This window comes from Meriones unguiculatus, chromosome 6, assembly GCF_030254825.1.
Source record: "Meriones unguiculatus strain TT.TT164.6M chromosome 6, Bangor_MerUng_6.1, whole genome shotgun sequence".
Lineage (NCBI taxonomy): Eukaryota > Metazoa > Chordata > Mammalia > Rodentia > Muridae > Meriones > Meriones unguiculatus.
This window is the reverse complement of record NC_083354.1, coordinates 68,638,505-68,662,915: the sequence shown is the minus strand read 5'-3', so window position 1 is coordinate 68,662,915 and position 24,411 is coordinate 68,638,505. Positions and strand designations below refer to the sequence as shown.

Sequence of the window (24,411 nt, the reverse complement as noted above, 5' to 3'; positions counted from 1 at the left end):
ACAGTGAAGATTCAGTATGCAACATCATTCTTCATGCCCATCTGAGACCTTTTCAAATCCCCCTTATACTTATATTTCTACCAATGGCCTCTATTAGCAACTAACTGAGCCAGTGATCCATGGAATGGTTTGGGGAAATGTTGGTCAAACACAACAGATTCTTCTGAATCATCTCACTGTTCCTCATAGATGTTAGGGTCATGTGTTGATTTTTTTTTTCTTTTAATTTAATAATGATCTTAGTCTGTAGCCAAAGTTGGCCTTACACTTGAGATCCTCCTGCCTCAGCCTCGGGAGTGCTGGGCTCATAGGTAGTCCCCACCACAGCAGCCCTATTGATTCTTCCCATGGCAGTTGTGTACCTGTGCTTTAAAGAAAATACCTGGATTCGTATCACATTCTTATAATGAACCAGGCAAGTTTTTAAGAGTGTAGGAAGGTGACCTATGGATACCCCCGAATTCGGTGGTTTTCTTACACCCACATTCCTCTGAGGTAATAATGCTGATAGAATTGTGATGACAATTTTACATTGGCCAGCAACTAATAAAAAAAACGTTTTCCATGGGATCTTAATTTTGTATTTTTGATGTTTTTACTTCCTGTGAGCACAAAAGGTAAAGAGTGACCAATTACTGTACATATAAGAGCAAAGAAGAAAGCTTTTTGTGTTCTTTCTAAAGCAAAATGTTCCACATGCCGCTTTTTCTTCTGCTAAACAGTGGGGAGAGAAATCGACTTGAGACACTTGAAAGTTCCTAGAAAAAGGTACCTCATAAAGCAGGGTTTTTTGCAGAGAAAAAAAAAACCAAAAAACAAAAAAACCACCACATTTTCTGGTTTGGGCCAGCAATTCTACCTTGGGGACATTTATTCCGTCCACTAGTACATGTGAGAGACCAAGATTTATAGCTAGTGATTTCCTTAGCTGAAACCATAGAAAAATGTCTCAGCCGCTTCCATGAACTGGTCAGGCACAGCACAGTGCAGAGGGATGCACTCTCGAAGGTTGCTTTTGGTTTGTTTTATTTCTTTGTTTTTGCCTCTTGTGAGACAAAGTAAGATACATATGTGTGTGTGTATGTGTGTGTGTATCTTTTGACCTTAACCCAAAGTTGGAAAACCTTTTCTTGTCTCCTCTCACCTTCATCTCCTGACTTGCCCCTGCCTCACCTTCTTTAGCTTCCTCTGTTCTCACCTGCAATGTGCAGTGGCCTGTGAGGGGCATAGGGTGCTGCTTCCAGCAGCAAGGCTAACTCCAGAACTGTATCTGTAAGGAGAGCCAGAGAAGTCTTCCTGCTCCCTCTGTTTTGCTCCTCTGTTCCAGGAAGTGACTCAGGATTTCCTTGTGGGGCAGCAACCACAGGCAGAGGCTGGCTGTGTGACCCCAGCTGGAAGCAGCCCTACTGTGCTCATAAAAGAGCAGCTTTACCCTGTGGGGTTTGTTGTTGCTGGTTTAGGTTTTGGCTTTAGGTTTGTTTTGTTTTCTTTTTTTAAAGACAGTGTCTCATTAAGTGGCCCTAGCTGCCCTAGAACTCTTGATGTAGACCAGGCTGGCCTCAAATTGATGGAGATCTGCTTCCCTCTGCCTCCCAAGAGCTGGGATTAAAGGCATTTGCCACCATGCCCAGCTTCAACCTGTGTTTTGAAATGAGATGTTCACGCATAGGTGCTTTGGGTTAGTAAAGTGATCCAGTGGAAAAACCAACAAAGCACAGGAAATCAGAAGCAGCAGGAAGGACGTGGGCCACTTCCAGTTTCAGTTCTGTGGGGTTCTGAGCCAAATTGGATACTATTTCTTGATAGTATGGGAAGTCTTGGCAAATTGGCTACTTACCAGCTTTATGTACTATCCATACATAAGCCTACATGATAGATCAAAATCCTCAGTTTGCCTGCTTTTAAAGACGACTGACCTGTCCAGAAGGTACCAAGACTTTTTTCAGCAAATGTAATCTTTTTAACATATGGTGTTGAGATAACTGTATATACACATCCACGAGAATCAAGATAGCCCTCCTATCACCATGCATGACTACTTTAGAAAGCAGGCATAAGGCCCTTACAGACAAACATAAAGCCACTCTATGCATTTGTTGCTTGTCTTGTCACTGTGGAAAAAGTGCTGTAGGGAAAGGGTTGATGGGGCTTAAAATTCCAGAGGATATAAAGAATCATGTCAGGAAAGGCATGGTGGCAGGAGGTGCTGGTCACATGTCACAGTCAGGAAGCAGGGAGTGCTTGTATTCCACTTATTCCTTCCTTTTTCCCAGTCTGAGACTGCAGCCCTTGGTATTGCCTACACTTAGAGTGGCTTTCCTGCCTCAGGCAACCTGAGCTAGATAGCTGTTCATGAGATTGCTTGGAGGTTTGTTTCCATGGTGAGTCTCAATCCTATCAAGCTGTCAATCAAGATTAACCATCATGCCATATGACTGAGTGATTCTACTCTTGAGCAGATTCAAAAGAGAAATGAGACCGTGTGTCCTGGAAAACATGTTTAATAATGCTTTGTATTAAGTCATAATGGCCAAAACCTGGAAAGCTAAGAACCATTGTCCACAAACTGAAGAACGGATAGATAAAAATGTGTTCAGTCTAACAATAGAATTACCCAGCAAAGAAAGTTGGGAGAGAGTAGGGAAGTGAAGGGTGGATCCAGGAAAAGTTAGGGGTGAAAGTAAGGGGTGAATGTGATCAAAATGCATTGTATACACGTATAAAATTCTCAAGGAATTAATTAAAACATTGTAGTTAAAAAAAAAAAGCAAAACAAAACAAGCAAAAATCCTCTCTGGAAGGTTTGTATGAGCCAGGCCCAGAGCCGGTTACCAGTATTTCCCTCACCCTGTAATGTCACATGCCAGCCCTACCCAGTTACAGTGGGCTGGGCACAGACGCTGAGCAGAATCTACTCCTGTCTGCTGGCTTTACATGAAGTTCTCATCTAGACATTTTAGAGAGATAGACCACAGGAATATTCACCCCAAGATAGCATGCATTCCTTAGAAATGTACATGTGCAGGTTCCTACTTCATCATGAAGGATTTTAACACTTTTAGATCATGATCAGGCACCCAACCTGATTTTGTTGGCAAACCCTACTGCTTGTCCCAGAAGAATGGTCTTATGTGAGTTGATCATATATTGACTGGTCCATTGGTATCAGTTTCAAAGCTGCAGCTCTTCCCAGAAGAGCCGTGAGATACTGTGTAGGTTTGGGCACTCTTTTCACATAGTCTCTCAGCTTCACAGAGCCAGCCTCTATCTTGTGTCATTTGCTCCCTCAAGAGGTAGCCTGGGCTTTTTATCATGCCTGTTACCTTGCTTACATATGCTAACAAGCTGGGTGGGCCTGGACTGCAGGGCACATTCTTCTGTCAATGAGTTAGGGAAGTTCAGAGTTGGAGAAACACTAGCGGAAGCCTGTAGCTACTTTATTGAGTTCCTTCACGTTCCAGCCATGTGTCCTTGGGGTTTAAAGAGCTTCAGCAAAGCTAAGTTTTCTCAGGAAATTGTCAGGATCCAAGAAAAAAAAAATTCAAAAACTCATCTAGTGGTGAGTCCAGCTCCTCTTTCCAGGCTGGACTGGCATGAAATCGAGTATTCAAACAGCACTTTATGAGTTCTGCAGTGTAATATGATGCATGGCAAAGCAGACATAAAAATTAACATTAGATAAGTGTATATAGGTTGCTAGGTACAGAAGGACTATAAAGAAAAAATAATAACCTAGCCCCTGCCTCTAAACAGTTTATAATACTATGAACATTGGCTTTCTCTCTCTTTCTCTCTTCTACCTTCCTTCCCTCCTCTGTCCTGCCCTCCCTCTCCCTTTTTTCTCTCTATTGTTTTGGGACAGATTTTGATGTAAGCCAGGCTTACACTGAATCCTCTTTGTAGCCAAGGATGACCTTGAACTTCTGGTCTTCCTGCCTTTACCTCCCAAATGCTGAGATTACAGGCATGAGCCATCACCTACCCCATTTGTGCAGTTCTGCAGATCAAACCCAGCCCCTATTCATTCCAGGCAGGCACTCTGCCAACTGAACAACATCCCCAGCCTGCATGTCTAGGTTTTGAAAGGCTGTAGCTAACCTAAGATTTTTTTATAAATAAGTATTTTAAGACAACTGCATGCACATAACAGACAAAACAAGTGCAATTATCGCCCTCTTAAAACAAGCTCAAATCTTCAACATTATGCTTAGTGTTGGGTTTATTTTAGAACACTGCCCTTGCTCCCAGTTGTCAACATATCTCTCTGTATTCCACCTACCAGTTGTCAATATATTATACCCCCTCTGTACCCCAATTACCAAGTTGTTACGAAGCACTTCTATATTGTTATATGAAAAACAGTATTTTTAAGGGTAATTATTTAAAAACATAATTGGTTGAAAACAGATTGTATTTTGTTGTGAAAGATCTTGATGCTCTAATGAGTTTATCTAAGTTGGAAACTTGGTGCTGTAGTTTGATGCAGAATGTCCCACGGAGGTCCAGGCACGAAAGGTTCCGTCCCCAGGTAGGTCCATCGATTGGGAAGTGCTCTCCACCTGTGTTAGGAAAAGCTCTGTTGTGTGTGGAAGATGGCATCATGGATCCCAGCCCCGTTGGTCTTCCTGCTGTGTTTCCTATCCACAAATTGAACAGTGTGTTTTGCCATATACTCTCTGACACTGCTATCTGGTTCCCTTACAAAACGTCCACCCCCATGAGTCTATCCAGTCTTGGGCTGAAATCTCCAAAATTGAGCCAGAATAAACCTTTCCTCTCTTCTTTCCCCACTCCTTTCTATTTTGGAGGCAGGATCTTGCTATGTGGCCCAGGCTGGCCTTGAACTCTCTACTCTTCCGTCTCAGCCTCCAAAAGAACTAGGATTATAGACATTCACTGCAGGATCCAGCCTTTCTTTCTTCTTTTTAAGGTACTTACATCAGGTGCTTTGCTATAGTGATAGACAGCTAACTAGCATGCTTGCTCTTTTACAGTGGCTCTTAATATTGAAAAAAAGGAAAAAGAAACAGAACCCTCAGCACTTTCTTTCTTTTCATTCCTTTTTTCTTTCCAAGTCTATTACCTTGGTTCAGGTTTATGAAGCAAGGTTTATGTTATGTGTGATATGTAGAAAACAAAGCCAGTCATAGTCATGTTCTTTTACCTCTTCCGTGTTCTTCTAGTTTCACAGGCCCCTGAGGTACTGGAAGAGAAAAGGTCATTGTTATTTAGGTCCATCGCCCACCCTTTTTTAACAGAGGAGAGAAGATTCTGCAGAGCCTGTCATGGTGCTCTCCCTGGCTCATAATATTGGACTTCCTTTTGACCCCTTTCTGAAGTTCTCCCCAGCCATGTCATGCTTTCCTTAAACTGTTTCCTGCCTTCCTTCCCCCCTCCCCCCGCTTTCCCAGTTCCCTCCATCTCACCCAGTCCCTCAGCAGTGTCTCTGAGGCATCTATTATACAGATTAATTGGTTATAATTACCACTGTCAAGATGTCACGCCTCTTCTGTGAAGCTGCCAGGAGCTCCCAGCTTCCTATGGTAACAGATGTCATCACTTCTCACACTCCAGAACTCAGCTTGCTATATGTGTGCCTAGTCTCGTTTCCCTTTTCTCCTGGTGAGCCCCAAGGACCCAGAGGCCTCTCTGAGCTGTCCCCATGAGTCAGCCATGTTCCTTTTATGCGTACGGCTTGCCCAGCGCCCAGCTGCACATTTCTTCCCTGCCTGCTCACATAGGCCAAGTCCAGGCTTTTATCCCATCCTTCAGTTTTCCCTGATTACTCCAGGGATAACTCCAGGCTGCCCTTTATCCCTTCACTTTCTTATTGTGTCCTACATGTAGTAGTAGACAGGAGAGCCCCTCTTAACACAGTTCTCTCGTTTTTCCTTGATACTGCATTGTATTCTCAATTATGCAATTCTCAATTCTCAACATACATAGGTATGTTCATACATCTTACATATTTCATGTGTATATGTGCATAGTTTGAAATGCTGCAGGGGTCAGCCCTACCTAGGCAATGAATTGTAATTTTTGTTCTTCAAACAAAGGTTTTTATTTATATTGTTTCTCATATGTTCTATTTTTATGTGCCTAATGGTCAGCCAGTAATTACTTCTTACTTACTAGTTGTTTATTGAGCTTCTCAGTATTGTTGTTCAGAGCTCCAGACAGACAGAGCAAAAAGTCCAGCATTTGCTCTTTGGGCTGGGGCAGGTGTTAGACTCAACAGTATTTCCCACATGTTAAGGGGAATTGAGGCTGCTATGTCCATAACCTCCAGGAAGCTGCCTGTGGAGCTTCGGGGCTCACACTCACAGCTGGATCTGTGTGTGGATCAATGACTGGTGACAGAGGGTGGGTCTTAGGGGGTGTGACTCGGGAAGGGACAGAGGAACATTCACCTCATACAGAGGAATTTTGGCATATATTGTGAAACATGAGCTAGCCTGGCCTCTCGCCCACTGTGTGTCCTTAGGCCAGCAATGACCTTGGTGCTCTGCTTTCTGCAGTACTGGCACAGCGCCCTAAGATTTAATCTGCTCTTTAAAAGAAAGGATTCTAGAGCCCAGTGGGTACTGTATGTTCCCCCAAAGGTGGATATGTTTAACGTATTCCTGTGTGTTATTTGAGCAGTCTGAGCTCCTCGCTGAATTTCCCATGTTCCTTTCTTCTCTGGTAGCCAATCCGCCAGTCAGCGTAGCCTGTTCCCTTCCCACCCTCCAAGGCACGGCTTCTATAGGAACTGCCAGGCTCATAAGCCTGAAGTCATTTCTCTCTCATGTCAGCAGGACTAATTCCACCCTTACAAAATGGTTTGGCCTTCCCCACCTCACCCCTCTGGCACTGATGGGAGTTGGCAGAGATTCAGACAAAGGTAATGTTGACAAGCTGTGGCATGCTGGTGAGCTCTGTGCCTCTAAACTAAACCCTCTTGTTCACCTTATGTCCTGAATCCTTGTTCCACCCAGCAACCCCATACTTCTGGAAAAATGTCTGATGCCCGTTTTCTTCCACGGTCCCTTCAGTACACAGCATTATAGAATTATGGAATGTCACCTGCCTGCAGTCACTTCACAGCTTTATGATCTTTTCAGATGGATGGAGGTCTGCTTAGTGGAAGAATTGCCACCAACCACTGAACTGGAAGAAGGGCTGCGGAATGGGGTCTACCTCGCCAAGTTGGCCAAGTTCTTTGCCCCAAAAATGGTATCAGAGAAGAAGATCTATGATGTGGAACAGACACGTTATAAGGTAACCAACCTGGAGCTAAATGCTCTTGGCTTCCCACTAAATGCAAACATTTGGTATATCCTTTCCTTTTTCCTCTTTTACCTCCTTTTCCTACTGTTTCTGTAAGGGTTTGGGATGGGGTGTCCTGGTCTTCAGAGCCTCATTTCTGAGGCTGAAGCACTTTAAGAAAGAATGTTTCCAGGCTAAGGTGCATTACACTTCTTCTTCAGCAGTTTATGAGTCCCTCCAACTCTAGTGAAGGAGTAAATAGTCAAAATAAATGCAGTCGGTGGTGCTGGGAGAGAGACATTTTCTTCAGTAGTGTGACCACTAGTAAATTACTTAAGTAGCGCCTCATCTGTGCTCCTGAAGTAACCCTAAGTAGACTCATGGGATCAGAAACCAAGAATGAGCCTATTTTTAGACTGTTCCCCTCCGAAGACACAGCTTTTATAGGAATTGCCTAGCTCATAAGCCTGAAAGACTTGACAGGCATGAGCATAGAAGGGGAACTGATTGAGAAAAGGAGGAAGATCAGTTGGAGTGGGAGGAGCAAGAGAAGGTAATAGGGATAAATATAATCAAAATATATTATATACTTGTGTGAAAATGTCATGATGAGGCGGGTGCTGTGGCACATACCTGTAATCCCAGCACTCAGGGAGGCAGAGGCAGGTGGATCTCTGTGAGTTCGAGGCCAGTCTGGTCTACAAAGCGAGTCCAGGACAGTCAGAGCTACACAGAGAAACCCTGTCTCAAAAAATCAAAAAAGAAAAGAAAATGTCATGATGAAACCCCTTAGTATATATAATTAATATAAGCTAGTAAACTGTGGTTATTTAAAAAGTTTTATGAAACAAATATTCTTTAAACTTGTCCTGAAGAACTAGGGCAATGTAGCTAAAATGATACTGAAAGGTCAGATAGATGGAACTAGAAAAGATCATCCTGAGTGAGGTATCCCAGAAGCAGAAAGACATTCATGATATATACTCATTTATAAGTGGATATTAGACATAAAATGTAGGGTAAACATACTAAAATCTGTAGACCTAAAGAAGCTAAGCAAGAAGGAGGACTCTGGCTAAAATGATCAATCTTCATTCAGGAAGACAAATGGGATGGACATGGAAAGAGGGAGAAAACAGGTAACAGGACAGGAGCCTACCACAGAGGGACTCTGAAAGACTACCCTGCAGGTATTAAAACATATGCTGAGACTTATGGCCAACCTTTGGGCAGAGTGCAGGGAATCGTAGGAAAGAAGGGGGAGATGAAAACCTGGAAGGGACAGGAGCTCTATAAGGAGAGCGAAAGAACCATGAAATTTGGACCTAGGGGGTCTTTCCTGAGACTGATACTCCAACCAAGGACCATTCATGGAGATAACCTAGAACCCTGTTCAGATGTAGCCCATGGCAGCTCAGTGTCCAAGTGAGTACCCTACTAATGGGAACAGGAACTGTCTCTGACATGAACTGATTGGCCTGCTCTTTGATCGCCTCCCCATGAGTGGGGGTGAGGAGCAGCCTTACCAGGCCACAGAAGAAGACAATGCAGCCAGTCCTGATGAGACCTGATAGGCTAGAGTCAGATGGAAGGGGAGGTTCTCCCCTTTCACTGAAAGAGGACCTCCCCTTTCAGTGGACTTGGGGAGGGGCATGGGAGGAGATGAGGGAGGGGGCTATGGCTGGGATATAATGTGAATAAACTATTAAAAAATAAATTAATTAAAAAAAGAAAAGTCAGATAGGAACAATTTTCTATTTAGTGTTTAAAACAAAACAAAAGGCTAACTTTTTTGGGTGTAAGTGGTTTTAAGAATTCTGACTAATTTGAGAAGAACCAGAAAATAAATATTGCTGCTATCTTTGAGGGGAAAATAGCAGCAACAGACGAAAACACTCGTAGTTAACTTGGCAGGGGTGGGTTAGGGAGACAAAATCATAGTAAATAACAATCTTATATTAAAAGGTAATCTTGTTCTTTCAGAGAGCTTGAAAGACTTGCAGATGAAATGCTATTTTCTTTTAATATCACTGGGAGAAAGAGGCTAGATGATGTGAAACTGGCCGTGAGGGTGTAACTGTGGAAGCTGCTGATAGAAAACAGTTCATACCACTGTCTTGTCTCCTTTGTGTTTGAGCTGTCCCACTAAAAAGTGACAGGAGAAACTGCAGACACCAAGCTGAAAAAGTCCTTCCTAACTTACAGATGTTTCTGCAGGAGCCAATTAGAACGTGAACCGTCCATTTCAGAAAATGCCATAGCTTGTCTGCTACAAGTCAAGGGTTCCAAGCTCCTTGGAAACTTGATCTACCTTCCCCCATCCTCCCCCACCCGCTTTTCTTTTTGTGTGCGAATATGTGTATGGTATGTATCATGTGCATATATGTGTTTGCATGTGTGCAAGTGTGTATGAGGGTACATACACTTGTGTGCCGAGGCCTCAATCACTCTGTACTTTATCAAGGCCGAGCCACTCCTTGAACCCAGAGCCCACCTCTTCTGACCAGTCTTGCTAGGTGGCTTACCCCAGGAGGCCCCTGTCCTGTCACTCTCCTCTCCAGTGCTGGGATTACAAGCGTGCGACACCTGTTCGGTTTATGGTTCTGGGGATCCAGGCTCTGGTCCTGATGCTTGCACAGCAAGTGCTTTATCCCCTGAGTCCTCCTAGCCCAAACTTGGTTCTTTATTCTCTTAGGAAGCTTACACTTTTGTTGTTGTTTTGTGGTGCAGGGTTCCAAATAAGGCCCTCACATACACTGGCAAGTGCTCAGACCACAAAGGTGCACCTCCAGCCATTTGGAGTTGCCTGCCTCTTCCTGCCCTTTTCCCTTCCCTTTTTATCTTTATTAGAGACAAATCCCATGGCTTTGTGAGTGGCTGGGCAAGCACTCCTAATGCTGAGCCGTATGCACAGCCCCACAGTTAATTTGTTATATTGATACTTTGTCTGAAATTATTAATGTTATTTATTTCACAGTTGCAAGAAAAATATTAATAGGGCTGAAAATAGGATAAATGAAAAATATATCTTAGATAAAATTAATTCCTTTTTAAGCACAAATATCAATTTATTACACCCCTCATGCTTGATATGTTATGCATCTTCTGTATCATTTAAATGGGATTTTAAAAGGTTAAATTATGTAGGATAATTGTTTTTTCTGACATGTATTCTTAAGCGTAACAATATTTGAATAATTTTTAGCTCTCAGTAAGCAGAGTTTCATGGCAAATGTCTTTGGGGGCCAGCTTCACTGCTTCTGTCAGTGGTTCTGAACCTGCATGCCGTGGTGACCCCAACCATAAGGTTATTCTTGTAACTACTTCATAATTGTAATTTTGCTTCTGTTAGGAGCCACAGTATAAATCTTATGTGCAACCCCTATGGAAGGGCCATTCCACCCTCTCAGATTGAGAACCAGTGGTTTAGACAGACAGGCAACCTGGCACAGGTTCGTGTCAGATGCTGTTAAAACAGGTGTTCACATTTATTAAAGGATGTTTGGTTCCTGACAGGCTATTAAAACAGCGAGTCACCCAGGCTGTGTTTTGTTCTTTTTAATTTTAGAAAATTAGAGAGGGACAGAAGAAAACCTACACCCAGCCACAAGATGCGCCTGCACCCACATTTTAGACTCTGTTGTCAACTGGCTGTTATCAAGGGCCTGTTAGTGACTCGATACCACATCATTGCACTAGATGCCAGCACTGCCTGAAGGGGAAGCTGAGGAGGCTTCCATTCGGCTTTGTGAACAGTGAGGCTCAAGTTTAGAGGCAGACCCTCCAGGAATGCACGCCCTGGTGCCGACTCAGGGCTGGCATTCCTTTCTCTGGGACATCATAAACCTTGGCATCAGGCATCTGCTTCCACATCAGCTCTGGACCCCTATGGCAATAGCCTCAGGGAATATTTAGTCAGACACCTTCTCAAGGCATTAGGGAGCCCACTATCAAAATGAATGGCAACTTCTCCTTTGAACGGGGACAGGTCTCTTGTTGTGAAACAGTATTCACAAGGGCCCAGGCAGAAGATGACATTGTGAGTGAAGAGAGAAAAGTGTTCTCAGGGGCTATCCCCAACCCCTGCAGGCCGTTGGAAGGCAGACCTATGTAGAAATAATGCTGCCCGAGGGGCAGAAGGAGGAAGCTGTTACCAGCTGCGGTGTGGGTGCCTTCTGTGCTGATGAGTTCCTGGGAAAACACAGAATGTGTGAAAATTAGCCCTATGTGGAATCTCGGGAGAGCAGTTTTTCATGATAGAAACTCGTAGTAGTTTTCCATGTAATCCTGAAATTTCATATTAGAGTCTTTGGTTTTGATACAGTAGCAAAATAGCTAAACCTTCATGAGTAGATAATGCAACTTCCTGTTCTCCAATCCTTTGGGGCAAGAGCCCACTGTATGGTCTCTTCAAGAATCCCTAAATTGTATGATAACAGTGAGGATGTTTCGGCACAAGGGATGCCCCCTAATAAGGGCGAGGCACTTCAGTGTGCCATCTGGAAAACCACGAGTTTAGAAAACCTGGGTTCTCACTGCATCTGTAAAACACAGCCTTCCTAGACACAGCATCTCTAAGGCCATGTCCTTGATCCTGGCTGTGGAGGCCATGCACTTCCCGGGCTTCTTTGGCAGCCAGTGTAGAACCCTGGTGCCTCATTGGTTTAGGGTCAGAAGAATGTCCTAGATACCATGCTTGCATCTTCTGGGTTTGAATGTTCTATTTGTAGACAACTGCATCCTCTGTACTAGGATATGTGACCATGCTATACATGCTGTGGCACTTGTTACTGCCTCCCTTAGACACGTCACCGTGTATGGTAAAGATTCTCTTAGGGTCCAGCAACATGGCTCACTGGGTAAAGGTACTTGCTGCCAAGCCTGATGGACCCAAGTTTTATCCCGGGGAACTATAGTGGAAAGGGAGAACTGGCTCTGGCAAATTGTCCTCTGACCTTCATACAGGTGCTATGGCATGTGCACACATGTACACACACACACACACACGCACGCACACACACACACAATTAAATAAATATAATTTTTGAAGATTGTTCATGCTTTGTCCACAGTGACTAGTGCAGAGGCTAGCCCATGGTAGGGTCTTGGGAAATAGGTGAAGGACCACATGACAACGCTAAGGAAGCCGGAGCCTCCATCATGTGTGTGCTTTCCTTACTAGTCACTTTTCTGCTGCTGAGAAAATACCATGACCATGGCAACATGGTTGAAGAGACAGTTGCTTAGGGCTGCAGAGGTAAGAGTCTGTGGTGGCATCGCAGAGGCACGGCAACGGCAGTAGGGCATGGCAGCCGAAACAGAAAGCTGAGAGCACACTTCTTGAATGCTGAGCACAAAGCAGAAAGAACAAAGTAGAAATAGCAAAGCATTTTACTCTCAGAGCCCACACTTTCTCCAATCCCCTACCTTTCCCAAATAGTGCTACCAACAGGGACTACGTGTTCAAATGCCTGAGCCTGTGGGGGACATTTCTCATTTAAATCATTATACTCTGCTTCCTTCCCTGCATCATCCCATAACCATATCATAGTGCAAATGCATTTATTTTAACTTCAAAGTACTTGTAGTCTTTCACTGACTCAGCAATGTCTCAGTCTCTCCTGAGACTCAAGGCAATTTCTTCATTGTAACCTCCTATAAAATCAAAAGGCAAGTTACATACTTCCAACATACAATGGCACAGAACATACATTGTCATTCTAAAACAGAGGAATAAAGGCATAGTGAAGAAATACTGAACCAAAGCAGGACCAAAAAACATCCAGCAGGGCAAACACCAAATACTACAGTTCCATGTCCCATGTCTAGGACTTTCATTTCAAAGGGCTTAGGCAATCCACTCCTCCGGCTTTGCTACCCACAACAAGCATCCTTCTTTTGGGCTTATTCCTCTCCCTTTGTGCAGCTCTCCCACAACTCTGCCATCTCTAACCTCTTGGGTTCTCCAGTGTAATGAAGGCTTCATTTTTACAGCTTGCTGCAGTGTGGCTTTGCAGGGCCTTCATTCAGGTACTCACTTGCCACATGCTTCCTAGCCTCAGTAGCTCTAAAACTGCAGAGGAAGATACCACAGTCCTCTCACTCTTGCATCCCTTTTGCCTCTGCAAACAGCATCATAGGAATGACACTGCCTAGTGTGGCTGCCAGGTTGGAGTGGGCCCAACCCTCCCCTTGAACCACTTTAGCATCAGATATTTTATTCAGTTGCTTTATAGAAGCAGAAAAAAAGCTTAGGTTGTTTCAAAAGCTGAAAGCTAGCAAGGTGTTGTCTTGCCCCTTCCTTCATTTCAGCATAGGACATGCCTCTGTCCTTACTGGTGATAATCTGACGTGTTTCAGCACAAGCCTTGGCTGCACCATGCTTCCTGGTGCTCTGTCTCTCTTCAAACTATGCATTTTATGTTTATTTCTGTCCCGCATGTTCTTTTTTCATTGTAGATCTTCATAAGAGTGGTTCATAATAACCACACCACAGATTCAATATTATGTTACCTTGGAATTGCCTCTATTGAAGAAATTAGTCCATTGCTTTGTAATTTAGTCTCAGACAAGTTCGTGGGGCACAGGCAGAGCACAGCTGGATTCTTTGCCAAAATGTCGTAGGAATGAGTTTCTATTGCCTCGACGAAACATCTTGAACAAAAGCAGCTTGGTGGTGGGTTGTTCCAGCTTGTAAAGCTCAGGTCCCAGCCCACTGCCAAAGGTAGCTGAGGCAGAAACTCGAGGCAGGAACCTGGAGGCAGGTGCTGAAGAAGAGGTGATGGAGGGCTGCAGCCGGCTGGCTTGCTCAGCCTGTCTGGGAATAGCACCACTGACAGTGAGGTGACCCCTCTCAAAAAATCACCAATCAATAAAGTACACAACGGGGTCTCCAGTGGGCCAATCTGATGTCACCTGTGTCAGGCTGACAGGTTCTTCATGACGACAGCTCACTAGCAGGTACCAACTTATTAGTTGCTATTCTGTTGCTGTGAAAAAAACAGCATAGCCAAGGCTACTTACAGAAGAGTAAGTTTATTTCGGCTTATGGTTCTCGGGGATGAGTCTCTGATGGTCTCTTGGCACTGCAGCAGGAACAGGAAGCTGAAAGCATACATCCTGAATGCCGAGTGTGAAGCAGAGAAAACAAACTAGAAATAGCAATACATTGCACTCTTGAGGCTGACTCCCAGTGATATTCTTCCTTCAGCAAGGCCACACCATCTAAACCTCCTAAACAGTGTTACCAATAGGGGACCACCTATTCAGATGCCTAGGCCTAAGGGGGCATTTCTTACTCAAGCCACTACTCCATGGAGCTCACTCAATGTGTGTAGCCTCCTGTCTCTGAGGAAGTACTGCGGGACCACCTGATGAGTGCGTGCAGACTGAGCTCGTTCCCCTCACTGCTGAGCTGGGTACTATCTCTTGGCTTTCTGAAGAGCTTCACCAATAGGAGAGGCTTGTGCTGTTCTAGGGTTTGAACACCATTGCTCTCACAGATGATCATTGGCATAAAAATGATAATGTAGGAAAAGAAGGTGAACTTGCTCTATGAGAGAAGTGCGTACAGATTAATGTCCCTACTTGGAAATCTGAAATGGTCTCAAGTCTGGGATTCTGAGTACCAGCCATCCCCAAAGGGTTTTGGATCTCAGAGCGTTCTGGTTTGAGCTTTTTAGATTGGAGATGGTCCAACTGATAATGTTTATGCAAATATTTCAAGATTGGGAAAACTTTGAAGTCTGAAACATTCCGATTCCCAAGGACATCTGATAAGGGACATTTAGTCTGAATGGAGTAGAGTTCATTTCTATGTGACACTCGCCACCACCTGCCCTGTGCCCATCACGTTCTCAGTGAAAACAGCAGAGCAGTTCTGACATTCATGGTTCCCATGGCTGGGTACACTATCACTTGCAGTTATGACTTGTGGCCTGTCTATACCGAAGACACGATAGCCAACAATGAGTAGGATCTGAGTTTCTTCATTAGAAGGTTTACTCCGAGATTAGAAAAAAATGAGAAGAAAGCTGTTTGTACTATTTCTTTGTCTTGTCCCTGCCACAGAATGCCTTTTAAAATGTAACTTGGAGGCTTTATTTGGGCTCACAGTTGAGAGTGCAGTCAAGAAGTCATGGTGGTTTTTAACTTCTTTCGTTCTTTATATATGCTCGATATTAGCTTTCTGTCAAATATAGGGTTGGTGAAGATCCTTTCCCGTCTGTAGGTTGTCGTTTTATTCTGACAACAGTGTCCTTTGCTTTTCAGAAGCTTTTCAGTTTCATGAGGTCCCATTTATTGATTGTTGCTCTTAGAGCCTGTGCTGTTGGTGTTCTGTTCAGGACGTTGTCTCCTCTGCCAATGAGTTCCAGGCTCTTCCCCACTTTTTCTTCTAACAGGTTTAGTGTGTCTGGTTTTATATTGAGGTCTTTGATCCACCTGGACTTTAGTTTTGTGCAGGTTGATAAATATGGATCTTTTTGCATTTTTCTACATGTAGCCATCCAGTTAGACCAGCACCATTTGTTGAAGATGCTTTCTTTTTTCCATTGTATGGTTTTGGCGTCTTTGTCAAAAATCAGGTGTCCAAAAGTATGTGGGTTTATTTCTGGGTCTTCTATTCAGTTCCATTAATTCACCATTCTATTTCCATGCCAGTACCATGCAGTTTTTATTACTGTTGCTCTATAGTACAGCTTGAGATCAGGGATGGAGATACCTCCAGAAGATCTTTTATTGTAGAGGATTGTTTTAGCAATTCTGGGTTTCTTGGCAAGTAATCCAATTAAAAAATGGGGTACAGAGCTAAACAGAGAATTCTTGATAGAGGAATATTGAATGGCAGAGAAATGCTTAAAAAATGCTCAACATCATTAGTTATCAGGGAAATGCAAATCAAAACAACCCTAAGATTTCACCTTACACCCATCAGAATAGCTAAGATCAAAAACTCAAGTGACAACACATGCTGGAGAGGATATGGAGAAAGGGGAACCCTCCTCCACTGCTGGTGGGAATGTAAACTTGTACAACCACTTTGGAAATCAATCTGGTCCTTTCTCAGACAATTAGGAATAGCGTTTCCTTAAGATCCAGCTATCCCACTCCTAGGCATATATCCAAAAGATACTCAAGTATACAACACGGACATTTGCTCAAACATGTTTGCAGCAGCTTTATTTATCCAGAACCTGGAAACAACCCAGATGCCCCTCAGTTGAGGAATGGATACAGAAATTGTGATACATCTATACAATGGAATATTACTCAGCAATAAACACACACACATACACACACACACACACACACACACACACACACAAGGAAATCACGAAATTTGCAGGCAAATGGTAGGAACTGGAAACGATCATCCTGAGTGAGGTATCCCAGAAGCAGAAAGATACACAGGGAATATACTCACTCATAAGTGGATATTAGATATATAATATAGGATAAACATATTAAAATCTTACACCTAAAGAAACTAATCAAGAAGGAGGCTAAGATGCTCAATCCCCATTGAGAAAGGCAAAGAGGATGGATATCAGAAGAGGGCAAAAACAGGGAACAGGACAGGAGCCTACCACAGAGGGCCTCTGAAAGGCTCTACCCTGCAGGGTATCAGAATAGATGCTGAGACTTATAGCCAAACTTTGGGCAGAGTTCAGGGAATCTTATGAAAGAAGGGGGAGATGAAAGACCTGGAGGGGACAGGAGCTGCACAAGGAGAGCAACAGAAACAAGAAATCTGGGCCCAGGGGTCTTTTCTGAGATTGATACTCCAAACAAGGACCATTCATGGAGATACTCTAGAACCCTTGCACAGATGTAGCCCATGGCAGTTCAGTGTCCAAGTGGGTTCCATAGTAATGGGAACAGGAACTGTCTCTGATGTGAACCCAGTGCCTGGCTCTTTGATCACCTCCCTCTAATGGGGGAACAGCCTTACCAGGCCACAGAGGAATGCAATGCAGCAGACAATGCACAGACAATGCAGCCACTCCTGATGCAACCTAATAGACTAGGATCAGAAGGAAGGAAAAGAAGACCTCCCCTATCAGTGGACTTGGGGAGGGGCATGTGTGGAGAAGGGAGAGGGAGTGAGGGATTGGGAGGGAAGGAGGGAGGGAGCTACCAGGAGACACAAAGTGAATAAAGTGTAATTAATAAAAAAATTAGAAAAAAAAGAAGTCATGGTGGCAGAGGCATGAGATGGCAGGTAACACCACATTTGCACTGAGGAGGGAGAAAAGGCATAATGCTGTGGCTTACGTTCTCCTTCCCATTCAGTCCAAGGCCCTCAGCTTAGGGTGACTTTCCTTAGGGTGACTCACTTAGGGTGAGTCTTTCCATCTCAGCTGACCCAATATAAAAACTCACACATGCCCAGAGCTTTGTCTCCTTTGTGATCCCAGGTCTTGTCCAATTGATAGTCAGTGTTAACTATCCCATCTGGAAGAGTCTTGTCCTGTTGATAGTCAGTGTTAACTATTCCATCTTCCATGCATGGTCAGGGAACAGTGTTGGAAGAACATTCTGAGAGAGAACTCAGTGAAAGACTCTGGAAAGTCTGGCCACTGATGCAAAGCTGAATAGTTGGCATGTGTTTATTGAAGGTCACACTTGTTTCTAGCCACTGTGAGCAGCAGAATGTACAGTGTCTGAACATGGAATTGAGGCTCTGCAAAGAGCCTGCTGTACTTTGACAGTTTCTGTTGATATGATAATCTGCCCCAACAAAAAGCAATTCAGGGGAGAAAGGGTTAAAGAAAGCCAAAGCTCACAATTCCAGGGCACAGTACATCACAGCAGACAAGCCAAGGTGTCAGGAACTTAAGACAGCTAGTAGTATCACAGTCAGGAACAGGAGGCAATGAGAACACATCTGCCAGCTGTTCAGCTCACGCTCTCACCCTCTGGGACACAAACCTAGGGAATAGTGCTTCCCGCCGTGAACTAGGTCTTCCTACACCTATTGACTTAATCAAGGCATCCTCTATGAGACATGCCCACGGGCCAAACTCACATAATCTAGATAATCCCTTCCTGAAGCTTTCTTACAGGTGACTGCAATAGGCTGACAAAGCTCACCATCACAGAGCCCTACCTCTCCGTCTGTCAGTTAAACATGACTGGCACTGGAGACCCACAGTTCCCCATCTATTGAATAAACATTGTGGGATAACTGTTACAGTTCTGAAGATCCACAACACTCTGGTTCTAATACAGAGGAAGTTAGACCCAAAGAAGACCTGCATAATTTCTCATGTGTACTAGAAACAGGGTGAGTTTCATTTCCTGGCAGTGGAACAGCTCAGTAATAGAAAATGAGCACACACCTATAATATGAAATTAGAATTTCAATAGGTCATTCCACATGAAATATAAGCATGTTAGCTAGACAGGAGCATCTATTGATAAATATGACCATAGCCACATCATTTCATCTCATATTAATATATAGGACTGAATTTTTTTTAAAAGACTCTGAAAAGAACTGCAACAGATGAGATTATTTTGAGCCCATTTAGAAAACCAGTTTTTGTGCTAGTTAAAGCAAGTGTATAGACCGAGACAGATGATGTGGTAATCCATTCACAGAGCATAGTTTTTGAACAAATGGATGTGGACCTCAGGGTTCTGAAGCCAGTGTTTCAGATGCTTGAGAGGAAAGACTGAAATCTGTTGTACGCCTGTAGGAATGCCCACCCTCTTAGTCGGCCCCTGTGTTTGAAGCAGAGACCTTTCTCTGACCTTACAGGTGAGTGAGTTTCCAACCTAGCATGCATGCCCCGGTGGTAGTGGCTGACAGCCTGCATTTTATTTATGCATTTTTGCATAAAGACATTTTATTTATTTTACGTAAAAACATTTTTGCATCTTCAGATACACTTTGCAACTAAGGACTTTCTCTTTGTTCTCCCCAGCTCAGAACAGCATTTTAAGGCTGAGGAAGGAAGGCGGCCTGCGAGGGATTTACACAGTGAGATTATTTACATAACAAGACCACTAAAGAGAAATGACATTTTTTCATTACATGATTTGGGATTATTGAATCTCAAACCACTGTTGACTCTAGAACTCAATTTTGAGCTAACAAAAGTTGTTTAATTAACTCACTGGAACAAGAAAAGAAATGGACAGTTCATGACACCATGGGGAGGAGAAGTACTCGTCTTTGCACAGAGCTGGGCTTCTGTTGTGTGATTCTAACATGCACTTAGGAATATACAGATCAATTTTCTTTTGGGTGTTATCAGAAAGTGCCATCAACCTAGAGCCCTGGTCAGTTTTACATGTACAGTACGAGACTGACCGGGAAGGAGATTGTCATTTACAAACCAGAATATATCACATGCCAGCCATATTACACAAAGGCACTTACCATGTTAGGTAGGAAAACATTTAGATAGGCTGTGTGCAGGTGGCTCTCATCTCTGTCTCCATTCAGACTCACCCCATGATTGTGTCTGTCTTGTTCCCCATGGTCACATATTTCTCTTGTCTAAAGACTGCTGGAATCCTGCAAACATTTATGCTGTGTTATAAACACACACCATGGCCTGACTCTTTCTCTGTTTTCCCTCTTTCCTATCTAATTTATCTTCATTCTTCTCCCCTTCTCCCCCACTCCTTTCTACTCTCAATTATTTTTATAACACCTAACAAATTTCTTCCTTCTGAAGACTAGCCAAGCAGTATTAGACCCCATGTTCTTCCCAGAGTCAGAGGAATGTCAGCACTCAGAAAGTTTTAGAGACCCCATCACAGATCCCAGCTCCCTCTTAGAGCCACTTAAGTTTAGACAAATCATTCTATCTTTTTGACCTGGCTTTCCTCATTTTTAAAAAGTAGGACTAGCAATTATGCTGAAAGGTATTTGGAAAATTAGAAGCCATTTACATAAAGTTATTGAAACACATTGTGCAACCACAATAGAGACTCTTATTAATCATTCATTGAATACTAATTTGCTTATGTTTTATAATTTCTAACAGCAATGAGAACACCTTAGATTTAATAAACTATTCAGTTTTGAAAGCTCATAGACAGCAGGATGATCCAGTCTTGTTGAATGTGATTATCTATTATTGAGAGTTAACTATATGATGAAGCTTGCTTTAGTTATTTTTTTGCATACTCATTTCAAACTAATATGAAATAGATAACGTTCTCCTATGCATTAAATGGAAAATGCAAAATAGTTTAAGGCTCTTTATGGCTCATTACTTGATATAACTTCATGAGGTGGCAATCTGATTGAGACTAAAGAAAAAAATGAAAGACAGTTTCACTATGTAGAAAAAAAATAGGTCATATGTCATTTCTGCTGACTATTTGCTTCTTGTAGAAAGCCAGGGTTAATACTGAAATGAGAGTAATGTACACTAAAATTAGCTCTGAATTATAGAACGGTTTGGGCTTTCCTTTCTTCTTTATATCTTTCAAGTTTCCTGTAGAGATAGACATTCATGAGCAAAACAAAGACAGCTTTCTGAAAATCCTGCATAGAGCTGGGACCATTGTGCATGCCCTCAGGAGGCAGAGGCTGGAGAAATCTCACAAGTTTGAGGCCAACTAGGCTACACAGCAAGTTTTAGGCCTACCAGAGCAACATGGTAAAACCTAGTCTCAAGGAAAAGAAAAAAATAATAGCTTAAAGTAAAAATCCCGTCTACTTTGACTGAAATTGCTAGACTTCTCAGTTATAATTACCAAAATCTATACCATGTGAGCGTGAACTTGTACATACATGTTCCACAAAACATCCTGAGGTGTATGGTAGACATTTCATGGTCTTTGAAATTCAAGTTCAGAGTTACCTTGAAACGTGAACCATAGAGACTAGCGTAGCCCATCACAGATAACAAGAGTTGCTAAAATGCTGTCTAGTCTTTCTGTTGTGTCTGGATTTGTTTTATTTGAGCATCAATGACTGTTCTTGGAGAAGCACAGTTGAATAGCATTCTGGTAATGAAAATATGTATTGCACATGACTCACTTTTTGTGTGATCTCATTATTCTTTCCTTTCTCCTGTCGTTTTAGAAATCTGGCCTTCATTTTCGACACACAGATAACACCGTGCAGTGGTTAAGAGCTATGGAGGCCATTGGGCTGCCCAAGGTAAGCTTTCACATGCTAACTGGGGAAGACGAAAAGTCAGTGCAAAGCAGTCACCTTACTTCGAGCACTGATTTGTCAGGCAGAGACACGTCTCTGAAGGCTTGAGAATATGGAAAGACCTACCCAAAGACACACGTGGCAAGAATTCATAACAACGTAGGGGCATAGCCACAAAGCAGACGAGTGAAAGTGTGTCTGAATTATAAAAGGTTAGAACTGGCTTTAGCTGACAGTTAAGGGGGTCAGCTCCATTTGCATATTTTATGTAAATTATTGTGACTTAATTTTTTTCTTATGTATTTGTGCACATGTGTGCATGTATTCAGGTACACATGTGCCAGGGCATGTGGAGGTCCAAGGGGCACAGGCAGGAGTCATTGCCTCCCTTGCCTCCACTGCATGTTCCAGGCTAGCTCGCCTATGACGTTCCAGGCTCATCTCCCCGTCCGCGTGCTGGAATTGCAGAGCCATTCCACTTCATCTGGCTTCTTATATGCTTTCAAACTCACGGGGATCAAAGTCCACTCATCAGGCTTGCATATTTAGTATTTTTACATGCTGAGCCGTCTCCCTGGCCCATATATATATATTTTATAGTAATTATTATAAATCCTGGTATCACTTTAAATTTGAAAGGTTGGGGGCTTGTAGCTGCTGCTCCTGAAATAGATCTACCAAATAAAATTCAATCAGTAAGCATTCAGCACTTGGTGAATTCAAAGAGAGAAGAAATAGACACATGAGGAAATTACATTTGATGGAAATTGGAGGACTACTTTTATTTCAAAAGGATTATAGAATCACGGGGACTTTTGAAAATAGTATGTCTCTGTGTATCCGTCATCCAGCTTCCCTCAGCACTGACGTTTTTATAGCTGTAGTACAATATTACATAGAAATTGAGTGTTTTGTGTGGAATATTTTGTTTCTTTTTTTCTTTTTTCTTTTTTCTTCCTTTCTTCTCTGTCTTCTTTTTTCTTTTTCTTCTCTCTCTTTCTTTTTTTCTTTCTTTGAGAGTCTCTCTGTAACTAAGGCCACCCTGGAATTCACTCTTTATCCCAGGTTGGCCTCAAACTTGTGGACTTCTGCCTCAGCTTCTGAATAGTGAGAAGAACAAGGGACCCACCTCCCCGCCCCTCCCCCGGCTGCCACTGGGGTCTGAACAGAAACTAGAACCCTGGCTTTACTCAGTTTCTCTTTTTCTCACATGTGTTTGTTTGCAAGCGTGTGAGTGAGTTGTTCTGTACAGTTGTGAATGGGTTTGTGTGCCCCCTACGGCTACCAGACAGTCACCACAGGGAAGTGGGCTTTCGTCTTACATCCGCCCCCCAGGTTGTCCCTGGCACTCACTAAGTGCTCTCTGGGATTGGAATAGTATTGGAATCCTGTGGTGAGCGACCTTTGGGGGTTGGCTTTTCTCGCTTAGGTTTGCTGTCCCCGAGATTGATCACCTTTTCATTGTGTCGAGGCCTCGGCCCTTCGCATTGCATAGTATATATGGCAAGCTTAAGGAAATGATTCATACGACGTCATACTGAGGACAAGGGACAAAGGAACAAGCTGACTTAAAAATACCCATGTTGTTATTCTATTACTAAGCCAGGTTTGCTGTTAGAAATATAAGCATGTAGGCTGGGACTGTAGCTCAGAGGTAAAGCGCTCTCTAACGTGTAAGGTTTCGGGCTCAGCTGTTAGAACCAGCACCACAGCAGGGCCTGGAAACATGGTGTAGCAGCTGACACTGGCTGCTCTTGGAGAGGACATTGATCCAGTTTCCTGCACCTGCATGGTGGCATGCGCTCAACATCTTTGTACTCAGGCCTATTTTATCTGAGCCTCTCTGTCCTCAAAATTATCAATGTTCCATTCATTCTGCCATTTTCAACCAAACTAGACCCTCAAACATTAAGTGTCCTCCCTTCTGCATACTAGTTGCCACATACAATTAATTAATTTTGACTTATCAAGTACTGAGGGAGGGCTTGGGTGGTTAAAAGATTAATAAAGAGGGAATTTCAAATAGAAATTTTCTTGGTGAAGAAACATCTGATTAGGACAATTTTTGGGATGTGTGAAAGACTTGATTGAACCTTTCCAAACTGTTTAACGTTGACTTTCACCATCAAGTCTCTGACAGATGCTATTACAAGGCCCTGAGCTGAGGTTGTAGAGAACCGCCTCAATTTCTTCATTCATCAATATTCAGTACCCCTTCCAAGCTCAGCTTCGCATGGAGCGCTGGAGATGCAGAGTTGCACACAACAGTCTGATGAACTATAAGTGGATTCCACCTCTTTGGTGCAGGAAGGCATTTCCATACTGGCTTCCCAGGAGAAGTATAAATGCACACGGTTCTCGTGTGGAGAAAGGGGCCGGGGAACGCTGACAGCACAGAGAGGTGTGAAGCGCCGCCATAGTTGTTAGAACATTAAACCCAAACCCAGTCTTCTCAGTCTGGAGCCCTTGTCTCGCTGACACCTTGACAGCTGGAGAGGGTGTTGAGACTCCCCAGGCTACAGATGTCTCTTTGAGCATGCAGCCACTATACGGTGCATTGTTAGCTGAGGAAAACTCTGGTCTCCATTTTTTCCGACTCTCAGTGGAAAAATTGCACTTGAGCGTCAAAAGTACTACCATATGGTACATGATTTAATCTTAGTTTTAACATCAAGTTGTATAAAATATTTACCGAAAGCAGGTGATGATGATGGGCTTATCTTAATATTAGAGACCTCAAGCCCAGTTATTTTTTTTTTTCATACTCAGAAAGTTTGACACCCCGCTCTGAAATCTGGTTCTTATCAGACATTTAGCTTGAAGCTTAGGAGAGACCAGGGCGGATGTGCATGTGAAAGCCTCGCTGTTCAAGCCTGATAGCTGCATGTCAAGGTGGCCATCCAGCGGGAGGTCCAGATGTCCTGAAAATGCGCATGCACGTTGTTCCCTGCAGTGGCAGGGAGAGGACGGAGACCAAATAAATGCCCAGCCGTGGGGAATGGCGAAACTGTGGTTCAGAAATACGATTAGTACTGATC

General features: G+C 43.3%; 1 protein-coding gene across 1 annotated transcript in view; it reads left to right on the top strand.

The window, feature by feature from the left end:
- Iqgap2 (IQ motif containing GTPase activating protein 2) overlaps window positions 1-24,411 on the top strand; it is a 257,708-nt gene that overhangs the window by 115,869 nt on the left and 117,428 nt on the right. Inside the window, exons 3-4 of the mRNA XM_060385592.1 lie at window positions 7,104-7,260; window positions 21,299-21,376. Coding sequence (XP_060241575.1) covers window positions 7,104-7,260; window positions 21,299-21,376 — 235 coding nt within the window. The remainder of the gene's footprint in view (window positions 1-7,103; window positions 7,261-21,298; window positions 21,377-24,411) is intronic.